The 13,284-nt window shown below is 38.5% G+C and overlaps 1 protein-coding gene across 2 annotated transcripts in view; it reads left to right on the top strand.

Annotated features, from left to right (window-relative positions):
- UTP18 (UTP18 small subunit processome component) overlaps positions 1-9,383 on the top strand; it is a 36,663-nt gene extending 27,280 nt beyond the window's left edge. The window contains exons 11-14 of one of the 2 annotated variants that reach the window (XM_036753997.1): positions 1,901-2,075; positions 3,454-3,596; positions 7,165-7,201; positions 9,291-9,383. In XM_036753997.1, the coding sequence (XP_036609892.1) occupies positions 1,901-2,075; positions 3,454-3,596; positions 7,165-7,189 (343 nt within the window). In that variant the 3' untranslated portion in view covers positions 7,190-7,201; positions 9,291-9,383. Of the gene's footprint in view, positions 1-1,900; positions 2,076-3,453; positions 3,597-7,164; positions 7,208-9,290 lie in introns of both variants that reach the window. The other variant, XM_036753998.1, reaches the window with a different exon arrangement.
- Positions 9,384-13,284: the final 3,901 nt, after the last annotated feature.

Raw genomic sequence — 13,284 nt, 5'->3', positions numbered from 1 at the left:
ATATCACTGGAGCACAGGGTATGTGGATGAGATTGAAGTGTATGGAAAAGTAGGAAGGGGCTAGGTTCTGAAGAGCTTTAAACGGGATTTTCTATTTGATCCTGGAGGCGATGGAGGGGTGACATGATTATACCTGTATTTCAAAGATCACTTTGAAAGATGAGTGGGGGATGGACTGGAGTGGGGAAAGACTTGCAGAAGGCCAACCTGAAGGCTATTGCAAGAATTCAGGCTCGAGGTGATAAGGACCAGCACCAGGGTATTTGCAATGTTAAGGGAAAAGAAGGAGAAGTATATGGGAGACATTGTGAAGGTAGAACCAATAGGACATGGCAACAGATTGAATAATGGAGGATGAAAGAAAGTGATAGGTCGAAGGTGTCACCTCAGTTGTCAGCCTGGGTGACTGGAAGGATGGTGGTGTCTTCTCCAATAACAGGGAAATCAGGAAGAGAAAAGAGTTTAAGTGGGGAAGGTAAATGAGTTCAGTTTTGGACATGTTGAGTATGAGACATCCAGTCAGAGATAGCCAAAAGGCAGTTGGAGATGCAATACTGGAAACAGCCTCTGACTCTTTCTGAAGATACACGTCTCATTCTGTATCTCTGGTGTGTCACCTCATCCAAGAGGTGGGAAACATGCTTCGTTATCAGTCTTGTGGGTTCTTGGTCATTGTGTTGATGAGGATTCTTTAACAGTGTTCTTCTAAAATGTAGTGGCTATCGTACAAATTGATCTCCTGGTTTCACTCACCTCACTGTGTTCTACTTCACACAGGTTATTCTAGGCTTCTGAAACTGTTTCTTTTGTCATTTTTAATGATGCAGTAATATTCCATTATACTTTATGACATAATTAGTTCAGCCGTCACCAATTTGATTGACACCCACTTTATTTTCAATTCTTTGCCTCAGCAAAAGTGCTATTGTAAACATTTTTGTATGTTTCCTCTTTTTTTCACTTCTTTGGAGTCTGTGCCTAAAAGCGATATTACTGGATCAAATGGTATGAATTGTTAATGACTTTCTGGCTATAACTCTAAATTGCTTTTGAGAATAGTTGGTCTACCAACAGTGCATCTTCTCAAAAACCTTCTAGTAACTGTTCTTTTCCATATTTTGTTATCTTTGTTGACTTGTTATGTGAACCTCAGAGTTATTTTAATTTACTTGCTATGTATTAGTAATTTGGAAAATCTCTTCATGTGGTTGTTGATAACTTGGATTTCTTCTTTTGAGAACTACTAAACTATTGTCTCTTATTCTTAACTATACTTAACTACACCTTCAAGGATCTCCAAAATAGAACCCAAACATTTGCCACAGTATTACCTTTGTGGCTAGCAAATTCCCACCACCTGCTATTCTATAAGGGTTGATTCTCTAAATGAGGCTGTGTATGTTGAGCAGGAAAAGGGATGGGGTAGATACTATTCAAGGCTTGGAGTCTTTTGTGGGGTCTCCAATTGCAGGAAAAAAGATAAGAATTTCCTACTTGACTTAATGTAAATGCTTTTTGATTTAATTTAGTACCTGATTGGGTTTTGTTATTTAATATGCAAAAGTAACCTTTTTCTCATAATTAATGAATGTGTTAAAATATGGGGTTTTCGCTTCCATTTTCTCAGTATCTTGATCATCAAAAAAATACTCGTTTGGCGTCTTATCTATGGGTAGTTGAGCTTTCTAGAACTAATGAGTTTAGTAGTACTTACCTTCTGAGACTATAAATTGGTGTTCAAATATGTGTGACTAGCTCCCAGTTTCTCAAAGATTTTGTGAATGACAATCAATATCCATTTATATGCATTTGCGTTCACATAGGTTGTGAAAATTCTTATTGTGCTCTTCTGAATGATCTGAGTCCGATGTTTGCTTTCTTTTTCCTTTTTGTTTTATAGTTCCAGTTCTGGTGTCGTAAATATCTATAACCAAGATACTTGTCTCCGAGAAACTAACCCGAAGCCAATAAAAGCCATCATGAATTTGGTTACTGGCGTTACTTCTATGGCCTTCAATCCTACCACGGAAATTCTAGCAATAGCTTCTGGTGAAGCAAACGAAGCTGCTAGATTGGTAACTTTTTTAACCTTTTCTTTTTAGTTTTAATGATAGCTTTTAATCCAAATTAAAGATTTGAAAAGAAAATACTGGTTTAAAAAAGAAATATGAAGGCATATTTACCATATTTTGGCATCTCTTGACAGTGTGTGAAACTGTACCCTTTGCACCTACCCATAGCCCTGGCATATAACAGATGCTTAATAAATGTTTGTTGAGTAACTGGAAAAAGGTCCTAGTCTAGATACTTCCCAGGTTGGACATTACTTTAGTACTCAGGTATGTCAGATGTCAGGGTCAAACTTTTGGTAAAGTTGTATCTTTACCCTCAGTTTAGGTGAATAGTTAAATGGTTTTTTTCCTTTTTCTTTAAATCAATATTTATATTGCCATTCTCTGTCTTAAAATTCTTTGAGGGTGTTTTCCTTCTTTATGGAAAAATAATAAATTTTGATTTCAATGTGTCATTTTCCCAACAATGTGGTACAGTCAAATAGATGGGGAAGGATAAAACTCAATACTGCTTTTAAAGAAAATCTGTTTCACAAATTTGTGTTCAGTTTGCTAAGTTGTTTATGTGTCTCTCTGATCTGTATTGTGGAGGGAGTGGGAGAGAGGAAGCTAATACAGAAGAGGCCATGGCAGAAAATAAGATGTGGCTGCTGGGGATAACAGCATTTGTTACTCAACCTTGCCCTGTCCTCAGATATGCTACGACTCTCCTGTGGCAATAGGGGAAAACATAAATATTTGTTTAGTTATTGGCTACATCATGTTCTCATGACTTACCCTAATCTGGAGGCCAGAAAGGGTGCTTCACATATTTAAAATCAAGTTAGCTAGATGTGAGAAAAATACTCAGATTATTTTGAAAGACTCCATGTCAATTATGTTGTCATTTCTGCCATGTACATAAGTTATCTCCATAATACTAAGTTTCTGTTTGCTGTTAACGTTCTTGTAGCAAACTGACCTGTTAGGTGATCCCTCATCATCATTGTCATCACATTATCAGAGAGTCTGGCACATGATTATTCCTTCAGTAAACTCTTGTTGGATTTGAATTGAGTTTCATGATGTAAGGCATTGATACTGTTGACTCTCTTCTATGTTCTCTATGTCCTGGTATTATGGATTAAGAGCTGGAAGCATATTTTTAAGCATATTTATATTTTTCTCAAAATTTAAAGTTGGTTTAGCTGTGTTAAATAATAAATCAAATAACACCCAAATCTAGTTTTAATGTAGGAACATTGCTACATTTGGAATACTATATGTAATGTAAGGTTTAATCACAGTTAACTTACAGCTATAGGAAGGCTAAATGAACATTAAAATTAAAAAGATTTTTCAATTCTTGCTGTTATTAAGATAATTTTATTATCTCCTGCAGGTTCATTTACCTTCCTGTACAGTGTTCTTAAACTTTCCTATGAATAGAATTAAGCAGATTTCCCTCGCTCAGACGTTGGACTTTTCTCCTAGAAGTGGATACTTTGCACTGGGAAACAACAAGGGCAAAGCCTTATTGTATAGGTAAGGTGTTAACTTAAAAAGGCTAAAAGATTCCTCCTCAGCAAACTACGTTTGGAAGTGGGGGGGAGGCGGGGGAGAAGTATACCATTTAGCATACTTGGCCTTTGATAGGTTGTGTTGTGTTCAGATTATGCCATATGACTTCAGCTGTGCTCCATACTATGCTTTTTATCAGCAGGGAAGGGTCAGTCATTTATAAAAGAGACTCAAAATGCTGAAGGAAGTGTAAACTGGCTTGAGTGCTTGTGAAGCCCATGAAGGCAGGGAGCATGGGTGATAGACCCCAAACCTCTCATGAGAGGGTCCTTGCAATTTACTAGTTTATTACCTTTTGCTCAGAATGTGTACTTTTGATTCACCAGGGCTGACATTGACCTAGTCTGCCATGTTCAAAACAACCTGAAGGAATAAAGTGCTAGGTTCCTTTGTAAGTTAGTTGGTGATAAGTGGTAAAAGAAGGACTTGAACCTAAGTCTCAGGGTTTTTCCAGTGTACCACATTCCCTTGTTCCTTTAACCCATGGTAATGACTTTTCTTTTAGAGTTTCACATAGCACTTTACTTTGTTTTTTCAGTTGTCATATGTATTTTGTACTGTAGCTATTTGAGTCCATATCCCTTGTCTTGCTCCATTAGGGCAAGGACTATGTCTTCTCTAAACTTCATGAGTCATCTAGAGCTTAGCACAGTGTTCTGTACACAGTGGGTATTTCATAAATATTTTATTAAGTTGACCTGGACATGTAATGCTCTGTAAAAATCAGGTTTTATTCAACATACTGAGATTATCTGCACGTGTAAGGCCTTAATGATGGCTAATTTCAAGGGAAATGAAAACTTGTATGCTCAGTCTATTTTATGCTTCCCACATATATTAGCTAGAAACCCAAGAATATACCAGGTTTAATTGCCTGAAGGTCAGAAGACATAGATATTCTTCAGAGAGAACTAAACAGCTTTCACCAGAACATCTATGATGAACTTAGCCTCCTTTTCTCATTCCTGGACATTAAAGAACAAAATACATACTTCTCTGGCATTTAAATCCCTTCACAATTTGACTCTGCCTTTCTAGGTTTATATATTCCCTTTCATTTACTCTACTTTCTAGCCAAATTGGCCTATGTACTGTTATTCACATGTGGCATTCCTTGCCCATCTCTATATTTTGAATGGTGTTTCCTCCTCACTTCACCTTGTAGAATCTCTGGTTTCTTTCAGAGTTTAGCTCACATACCATCTCTTACATGAAGCCTTTCTGATTTACTCTGCTGTTATCTCCCCTTCCACTCCAAATGACCCTGTATCAACATTTTTATCTTTTGTATTCAACTTATATGTGTGCATATTTTCCCCCAGTGTAAGCTACATGAAAGCAAGAACCCTTCCTTCCTTCCTTCCTTCCCCTAGCACATAGTAAGAACTTAATAAAAGCTTATTGATGAGTCAATTATAGAATGAATCTTTTCAGATAATCTGCAACTCTGGAAGTTAGGAAAAGGAAGACTTTAAGAAGGTTTGGAGGTGTTCCATCTCTATAAAGAGAATATAGGAGATTATAATGTGGCTTATTGTTGTAATTCCAAAGGGACAAAAAGTTAGTCTAGGAAAATCAGTGATCCTATAACTTTGATTCCAAAATGAGATATTTTAAAAATATGTTGTCGGGAGAGACAAAACAAAGAAAAAAAACTACAGACTAATAGCCCTAATGAATATTGATGTGAACATTTTAAATAAAATATTAGCAAGTAGGCTAAAACAACATATTAGTTTATACACTGTGATTAGGTTGGATTTATACCGGGAATCAACGTTGATTCAACATAAGGAAGATTATATATGTCATGAGCCGTGTTACTGACATATAAGTAATTAAAAAAATGAAATTATATCAGTGGATACTGAAAAGACTTTTTTGACAAAATCTAGCACTCATTGCTGTTAAAAATTAGAAATCATAGGAGTTAATGGACCTTTCCCTAATACAGTAAGTAGTATTTATCTAAATTCTAGAGCAAACTTTATATGTAATAGAGAAAAATTATAGGCTTTTCGTAAGATCGGAGATAAAGCAAGGATGATGCCCTTTATCACCACTACTATTTTAACAGTGCCAGAAACAGTGCTGGAAATGCCTAGCTATCACAGAAAAAGAAATTGAGGAAACAATCAATAGTCAAAGAGAAAATAAGTTTATCATTTTTTTAATTGATGATTAGGAGAACCCTAATTTCAGCACTTTTGTAGCATGTAAGATAAATCTACATATATAACAATACTGGGCTTATGAACCAAAGAAATCAAAGAAAGAAAAAAAAAGATTTATATGTACAAAATATATAGCAGCTCTTTTCATAGTAGCTCTGAAACTGGAAACTAAGGGGGCATCCACCTATTGGTGAATGGCTAAACAAATTGTAGTATATGACTGTAATAGAATATCATTGTGCCTTAAGAAATGATGAAGGTCTTTATGAACAGATGCAAAATGAGCAGACCACAGTTTATGCAGTGATAATGTAGAGAAAAACAACTTTGAAGAAGTGTAGATCTCCAGTTAACACAGTGGTGAAGGATGAGGTTGAAATGCCCCTTATTTCCTGAGAGAGAGGTGTTGGTTTTAAGATCCAGAAAGAGATAGATACTTTTTTGTATATGGCTAATGTGGGAATCTGTTTTGCTGGACTGCCAGGTGTATGTAATGAAAATTTGTTTTCAGTTTTGAGAAAAAAGTTTTTTGCTTGGTGTAGTAGGGGGAACAGATTAATTTTAAAGTGCTTTAAATTTATAAAAATAAAAACAGCTTCAGAACTGTGATCAAGCATGAATCCAAAACAGTGAAGGAGGACACATACACTTGTGAACATGTTTGTTGTGTGCATTTGCTTTGCTGAGCTGTGTTAGCTTTGAATTGATGGATTTGTGGGAGAGAGTTTAAGAAATTTGCTTAGCGGTAGGTGGTGGTGGTGGTGGTAGTGGGAGGGACAGGTTAATTAAAAAAGAACACTTATTATTTGAAAAAATATCTTGGTTAGAAGACAATGCCATCTCATCAGTGAAGGTTCTGTTTTGATTTATTGCCTTCTGAACATTTTCCCTAGCCTCTACTTATACTCTGAATCTATAAGATGTTGATCCTAGTTTATATTTAAGCATTTTGTTTTTTCCATAGTTTCTGTGTATGTGATAAAATCTCTGTAACCTTTCTCTGTGGAAACTGAAACTGCCATTGATCTGAAATATGGGCTACAAAACCTTCTTTACTAAAGATCTGTTCAGCAAATGTTTTGAATTGCTTTGAATTGAATTTCTCTACAGCATTATTGTCACATAGCAAACACTTTTCCTTTTTTATGTTCTAGTTTGCCCCCCACCTGTGGGTATCTGGACTAGGTTCTAAGTGGCTTAAGTCACCAGATAGTATATATGCAACATTTTTGCTTAATGTCCATCTCTGGAAGAAGAATGGATCCACTTCAAGTGCCATAGAAAGTTTCTGAGTTCTGATTGACACATGGATCGTAATACTTTGTGAAATGGCTACATCTTACTCTTATGTTTTGCAGGTTGCACCATTATTCAGACTTCTGAGGAGGGTTGTTGTTGCAGGTAAGAAGCCTTTTTGTTAACTCCCCCGGGCCTAAGGTTATGCTCATTGCCATTGATGGGCAAAGGGATTTGTATTCTTTGTAGGGATGTGAACGTGTGGGGTGCGTTTCATCTACATTTGGGAGGAGCTCCTTATTTTGAAGGTATAGGAAGTAGAGAAGGAAGGGGTGGGTCTACTTTGCTCAAGATAACCTTGGAACAATCCATTGGAAGTCACCTGCAGATTATCAAAGCCTGGTGGTGTAGAAAAATCCAGTCTGGGCATTTACTAGCTTTACTCTCCCTGAACATCCGTTTTCTCCTTTGTAAAATGGAGTGATAGTGTTTGTACTCTCTGGCTCACAGGCTTGTGTGGAAAGTTCATCATAAATTATTTATAAACTGTCGCCATGGGGAGGAATCTTGTTATGCCCTTCTGATTGGATTACTTAACAGTATTGATTTCGGTTGTTGGCATGATATTGTACGAGGATGTTAATACAATAATAATTTTAATTATGGTAATAGCTAACATTGACATAGCAACTACTAGGTGCCAGGCTCTGTGCTAGGCACTTTACAGTGAGTATCTCATTTGATCCTCACAACAACCCTGGGAGGCGGGTGCTGTTGTTATCCACATTTTTATACAGGAGGAAACCAAGGTTAAGCGACTTTACCAGGGTCACACAGCTAGTAAGTGTCTAAGGCCACATTTGAACTCTAGTCTTGCTGACTCTAGGCCAGGCATTCTTTTCTGTGCCACCCAGCTAGCTGTTGTGGAGAATGGAAACCTTGTCATATGAGGAATAGTTGAAGGAACCAGGGACGTTTAGCTCAGAAGACTGGGTGTTGTCTTCAGGTTGTTGAGGAAGAGGGTACACCTCTGTAACTCCAGAGTGCAGAGTGATGGGTGGACATATCAGGTTCTTGTCACCAGACGTATTCACACACAAGTGGGTACCACTTGTCAGGAGAGGCAGTGTCGGGGAATGGGAAACCTGAGTTTGAGACTTTGGGCAGATAATCTTATTTCTCTAAGCTTCGAATTCCTCATCTGTGAAGTAAGAGTAGTGGATTAGATAATGTCTATGAGCTCTTCTTACTCTGTGATGTAAGCTGCATATGCAAGTTGGTTTACATTCCTGGGCCTTAGTGTCCTCATCCGTACAATGACTGCATGACCTCCGAGGTCCCTCCTGCTCTGTGTCTAGGCTGCTAAGATTCAGCATGTTGTCCTGGACAGACATAGTCCTGGATTGAAGGCACGGGACTTGGGTTCAAATTCTGGCTATCAGTAATTGGGCATAGGGTTCAGAAGAAATAAGTAAATGTAAATAGAGTAAAAATTGGAGGACATTGGGGTTCTCAACCTTTCTGTGTTGAGCAGCTTTGGCTGCCCACAGGTTATTAGTGCCTCCGTGTTTCCTCTTTAGAAATAACAGCCCATTCAGGGAAGGGCAGTATATTGGTCCCCACAGCTGACATTTGAAGTGACAACAGGGAGGAAAGCTCATCATTTGATTCAATTCAGTAGACATTTCTTAAACGTTTAGTCTGGACAGTAATAGTTACTTTCATCAAGGAGCTTGTAATCTACTAGGTGTGATATGACATGCACCAAGGTAGTGTGTGGTGTGCGCGTGTGCGTGTTGGGGTTGGGGCGGGACTGAGTCATAGTAGTCTAGGAAAGTGTGAAGACTAAACACTTTGATCTGGAAGGATCAGGGAAAGGTTCTAGAGGGAGCTGCCTGCCACCTGAACTGAGCTGAAGAAAGAGGAAGCTTTCGAGGTAGCTTTCTTTTCAGGCACTGGGGGTGGCTGCTCTTCCAGGTCATGACTGGAAGCCCCACTGAGATGCCAGGGGGCAAAGCACAGGAGCAGCTCTGCTGGGACACTTGATGACTGTGTTTGGGGATGACAGGGTTTCTTTAATTCTGGGAGGGCTCAGAATAAAGGAGTATTGACCAGGTGGGTTTCATTAGAAAAATGTTTTCTGGCGGAAGATATGAATTGATGTCTATCCTGCCTGTGCTACACTGCATATTTTGTTTACTGATCACCAACATAAATTAATTCAATGTCATCTCTTGTTTTTTTTCCTCAGATCCAGTTAAAGCACAAAAGAAGTTCTTGCTGATAACTTTTTTTTTTTACTGTTTTCTAAATATATGTTAATAAAAGAAAGATAAATTAATAAAACAGCTGTGCTTATTTAAGTTAACAAGTATTGTCTTAATAATCACAAAGACTTAGTCTGCAAATGGGTGGTTCTCCCCTTACTATTTTTAATGTATGCATTTTAAATCTCCGAATGTGAGAGAATGGCATGTTTTCAGGTTGTATTCAGGAATAATATAAGCAAAAGTCTCACCGCACAGTTAACCCTGCCTCATATTTTCCTTTCTTTTTGAATGGTTGCCTTTCCTCAAGACCCCTGCTCCAATCCCCTTTTTCTCAGATGACCTCACCTCTGATTTTACTGATCTCATTGAGGCCATCCATCATGAGCTCCTCATCTCCCATACACTGTACCTTTAAGGTTCTGTCCTTTTCCATCCTATCATCTTTTACTTCAATCTTATAGGATGAGGTAGCCCTCTTCCCTTCATCATCTTCCTCCCATTTCCTTAGGAATCTTGCTCCATGTATCATTTTCTGTTATCTTTTCACCTTCAATTTCTCCCTCTCTGTTAGCCCTTTTTCTTCTGCTTATAATTATATCAGGGCTTTCTATATTAAAAATCCTCATGCTCAGATACTTTCTCACGTTGGTAGCCTCTTCTCTTTGTGATGTCTCCCATCACAACATGCTGTTGAAACTGCACTTGCTGACCCTTTAATTACCAAATCCAGTGTCCTTTTCCCAGTTGTCATCCATCTTGCCTTTTTGGCCATCCGACCTCTCCTGGGATACTTTGGCCTCTTGGCTTCTGTGATACTGTTCCTTTCTGCTGGCTCTGCCTTGGCAGTCTTGTCCGTCAGTTCTTTAGTTTCAGTAATCACCTCTGTATAACCCTAAGGTCCTGTACTTAGTTTCTCTCTTGGCTCCAGGCTTAAATCTTCAGTTGCTTGTTAGGTTTCTCTGTCTAGATGTCTCATAAATATCTCAAATTCAGCATACCCACAACTAAACTCATCATCTCTTCTTTCCCCTGAAACAATCCCTTCTGATTTCCCTAATTATGTTGATGATACCTAGGCATGGAATGAAAATTATATTTGAGTCTTTGCCTTTTCAAGTTTCACAATTCCCCTCTTCCACTTCTGCCTCCTCCATACAGATTTTAATGTCAAGTCCTACCGATTCTACCTGGTATCATTTTCTGGTATTTCTGGCATGATTTATATTCACCACCACTCCCAGTAGGTCGGGCCATTCATTACCTCTCACCTGGGCTTATGCAGTAGTAGCCTCCATGGTGGTTTCACCGCCTCTGGTCTCATCTCATCTGACCATGGCACTTCCCTACTCAAAAACTTTCAGTTTCTTCCCCACTCTACTGGCCATTGGATAAGACATCAACTTGTTCTTCACAGTCTGCCTCGGACTTTAATTTCCAACCTTACTTAACATGATTTCCTTTCATACAGTTTGCTTTCCAGCCAGATTTGATGACTAGATGTTTTCTTATCTTTCCTTGTCCTTTCTTCCCTCTAAACATTTGCACAGGTTATCTCCCCATGCCCTACTTTTTCTCCCCCTCTCAATGTTTGTACAAGTTCTCTACCCATGCCTTGAATATAAATCATATTTCCCCATGTATAAGGCTCACTTTAATTTTGGGGCCTGAAATTTGAAAAAAAATGTATTACATAGTTATTGAACTCAAGATTTATTCATCTGCTCATAGCTTTCAGGCGTCTTTTGGGTAAGTCTGATGCATGTATGCATGCTTAGTCCATTCCGTTTCATGAACCTGAAGCATCAATTGTGTCCTCTGAAATCAGTAACTTCTTTTTCATCAGCAATCCTTGCCTCATGCTGAACCATCTTTGGGGACACAGGAATTCCAATTGCCTTTTGCTTTTCAATCAGTATCTTCAATTCCTTCTCTAAATCAGGCCATTTTGCTGACTTGCCTCATAGCCTTCTGCCCTGGCATTTTCAGTAGGGTTTCTTCTTCCCTTAGCCAGTCTCGGATTGTTTTCTCATTTGGAGGAGGACCAAACTTACAGCACCACGATCTTCATTCACTTTTGCAAACTGGATCACTTTTAACTTGAATTCAGCACTCTGCAAAAATCTTTCTGAGACATTTCTGGGCAGAATGGCAAAATCTAACCTACTATACCGGCAACAAATGTGAAACAATGAGGGCCAAAACAAGTGCGAGAAAGCAGGAAATCCAAGTAAAAAAAGATCTACAACAATGAACGCAAAAACGTGCGAAAAAGCAGGAAATGGAAGTGACATCTACAATTGTTGTATAAGATGCACCCAGTTTTTAGACCACCAATTTTTTGGAAAACAATGGGTCTTATACATGGGGAAATATGATACCTTTTCTTCCCCTCTCTAAAAGTTTGTACAAGTTCTCCACCCATGCCTTGAATATATGCTCCTTTTTACCCCCAGTCTCTTTGTGGAAATCCTTTCTTGTGACGAATCAGCTCTTTCTCCCATGAAACCTCTGATTTTCTCCCTCAGCAAGTGAAAGCAACCTCTACTTGTCTTGAATTGCCCTTGCCCTCTTACGCTCTGTGGTTTTCTCCTTTGCTTCTGTTGCATTCCTTTTTATTCTATTTATTTGTATATGTATCTCAACTCCTGTGTTAGATTGTAAGGTCTTTGAAGGCGAGGACAAGAATGGCGGTGTTTTTCATCTTCGTATCCACAAAATAAGCACTCAGTTGCTAGTAGATTTTGAATACTTAAGCCAAAATTATTTGTTAGATGGTGTAGTCGATACTTGGAGTCAGGAATAACTGAGTCAAATGCTGACTCAGACTCTTACTGTATGATCCTGGGCAAGTCTCTTAAACGCCCAGCCTCAGTTTTCTCAGCTATAAAATGACGCTGATGATAATAGCATCTACTTCATAGAGTTGTGAGTCTCAATTAAGGTAACATTTAAAGCATTTTGCAAACCTTAAAGCATTATATAAATGCTAGCTCTTGTTAAATAAATGATAGTTATACTAAGATAATGTGATATTTCAGTCATTTTGTTTGCCCATTTGATACTTCAGTAGATCAGTCTGTGGCTTTCCCTCGTTATGCAGATTCTAGCCTATCCATGCCTTTTCTTGAAATAAGTGATGGGCTTCAAGTTAGCGAATTGAAATTCTGGCTCTAATGTTTACTGGCTGTGTGACCTTAGATAGTCACTATTCTCTGCCTCATTTGCTACAACTGTGGCCTGAAGAGGCTGATGCAGGTTTGTAAAATTCTTAAATTTTATGAACACCATCCTGTGTGATTTATTTGTATCTTTTCCATAGATACAGGGAAGCTTGCTTCCCTATAAGTCTTTAATTACAGAATCTTGAGTTGAAGGAGACCTCAGTGGCCATGTACTCTTAACTCATGCCTGAAAAAGAATCCACTCTACAGCAATTCTGAGAAGTGATCATCTACCCTTAGTTTAAAGGCCTTGGGGATGGATGGGGAGGTTTGGGGGGATGGGGGAGGGGATGCCTGCTACTTCCTGACAAAGCCCATATTCTAGGATAACTTTTTATATTTTTACTCAAATCAAGCTTATGTGCTGTGGTTTTTCACCTGGAGCCAGCTAAGATGAGGAAGTCTCCCTCTTTCACATGCAGATGTTGGACAACAGATATCAATCACATCTCCCCTAATTTCCAGGTTAAATATCCCCAGTCCCTTTAACCTAGCCTCGTGTGGCATGATCATGAGGCCCTTACTGGTCACCCACTTTGGATGCTCTCCAGCTTTTTAAAAGTTCTTCCTAAAATGTTCAGGTCCCATAACCTGAACACAGTCCTGGCCAATGGCTATCAACACACGATTAGACAGACTGATTAGGTTATCCCTCCCTCATACCACATGATAAAGCCACCTTTTTGGATCCATTTGGAATGCTCAGTTTTTCTAATCATTTCAAGGAGGAATGAATGAATAATTTTAAATG

The sequence above is a fragment of the Trichosurus vulpecula genome, chromosome 4 (assembly GCF_011100635.1).
Source record: "Trichosurus vulpecula isolate mTriVul1 chromosome 4, mTriVul1.pri, whole genome shotgun sequence".
NCBI classification, from domain to species: domain Eukaryota; kingdom Metazoa; phylum Chordata; class Mammalia; order Diprotodontia; family Phalangeridae; genus Trichosurus; species Trichosurus vulpecula.
The sequence above is the reverse complement of the archived record's forward strand: the minus strand, read 5'-3'. Positions and strand labels throughout refer to the sequence as shown.